Source organism: Limulus polyphemus, unplaced genomic scaffold, assembly GCF_000517525.1.
Source record: "Limulus polyphemus unplaced genomic scaffold, Limulus_polyphemus-2.1.2 Scaffold81433, whole genome shotgun sequence".
Classification (NCBI taxonomy): Eukaryota; Metazoa; Arthropoda; class Merostomata; order Xiphosura; family Limulidae; genus Limulus; species Limulus polyphemus.
In genome coordinates this window covers 1-1547 of record NW_013747029.1, presented here as the reverse complement: position 1 = coordinate 1547, position 1547 = coordinate 1, and the positions used below count along the sequence as shown (strand labels likewise).

At 34.6% G+C, this 1547-nt stretch overlaps 1 protein-coding gene across 1 annotated transcript; it reads right to left on the bottom strand.

Annotated features, from left to right (window-relative positions):
• Positions 1 to 434: 434 nt before the first annotated feature.
• On the bottom strand, positions 435 to 1501 carry LOC111084589 (ephrin type-A receptor 5-like; the record flags this gene model as incomplete). Its single annotated transcript, XM_022381258.1, has 2 exons — positions 435 to 682; positions 1358 to 1501. Coding segments are annotated over 2 exons (392 nt in total), but the record flags the coding sequence as incomplete, so codon positions are not given.
• Positions 1502 to 1547: the final 46 nt, after the last annotated feature.

The window sequence follows — 1547 nt, the reverse complement described above, 5'->3', positions numbered from 1 at the left end:
GAGATAAGTTACCTGATCACCATTCATACAATATACTAACCTGAACAATGAATCCAGGGATAAGTTACATGATAACCATTCACACAATATACTAACCTGTACAATGAATCCAGAGATAAGTTACCTGATCAAAATTCACACAATATACTAACCTGTACAATGAATCCAGAGATAAGTTACCTGATCACCATTCATACAATATACTAACCTGAACAATGAATCCAGAGATAAGTTACCTGATCACCATTCATACAATATACCAACCTGAACAATGAATCCAGAGATAAGTTACCTGATCACTAGTCACACAATATACTAACCTGAACAATGAATCCAGAGATAAGTTACCTGATCACCTTCCCAAAAATGAACTTAACATGAAGAATCTGACAAATCAATGGTTATTTAATCAACATTCACACAAGAACTCTCACCCTTAAAAATGTGTCAAGTGATCCATTGTCCATATATTCTGTGATAATCATAACGGGATTACTCTTTGTCACCACACCCTGAAGATAAATAACATTTGGATGGTCAAACTGACCCATAATGCTTGCTTCTGTTAGGAAGTCCATGCGAGCTTTATCAGGTGACCCTGGCTTCAAAGTTTTAATAGCGACGGCTATTTCTGGACGAGATGGAACTCTGAGCTTTCCCCAGCAGACGTCTCCAAACTCACCTGTGCACACCACATATTTAGAATCATTTGTCACGTGGATTCAGTACAAGATCAAATTTTAATTTGTTGTAAGTTCTGATTTCTTATCTAAAAATACTGAAGATAGTGATAATTAGTAGTAAAAATGAAACCTAAACCTTCAATTTTATTACTCACACCAGTTTTAAAAGTAGGTCCAATATATTTTTAGGTCACATTATAAAAAAGAAACATCATTTGTAATATTTATGTGTTGTTTGGTTTTATAAAATATGGAAATATCAAGTGAACCTAGGTTTCAAATGGACAGCAACTGCCTGTTGTAAAAAACTTACAAATGTAGAGGACAATGTTTCGAAAGTCTTCCGCCTTTCGTCTTCAGACAGTTACTGTCCATTTGAAACTTAGATTCATTATGAATATTCTGCCTAAACAACCTATCAAAGAAATATAAAGTATTTGATCTAGGGCCACAGTGGAATACTTTATTACAAAATATTTGATCTTGGATCACAGAGGAACAGTTTAGTATAATACTATCTGAAGTATCCATCCCCTCGATGGAAGTTAGGTAAATTCGTGATTAATGAAAGGTTATCTGAGGACATGAAAAGTTGCTTCTCTTATATGTAATTGTATTAATTACATATAATTACATTAATTACAGTATTTATCAACTCTACTGTTCTCTCCTACCTCCTCCTATGATGGCTTCAATTGTAATGTGAGAAGCATCTATCTCTTTAGCGAACTCTTGAACTGCTTGATTGGGATCTTCATAGGTGTGTGGATCAACGTAGCTTCTTGGGCCTCCGCAGTGGGTAAACAAGAGTGTGGTCACTAAAAGTCCATCATTTATAGGAAGAAAAATCAGAGAATATTTTTT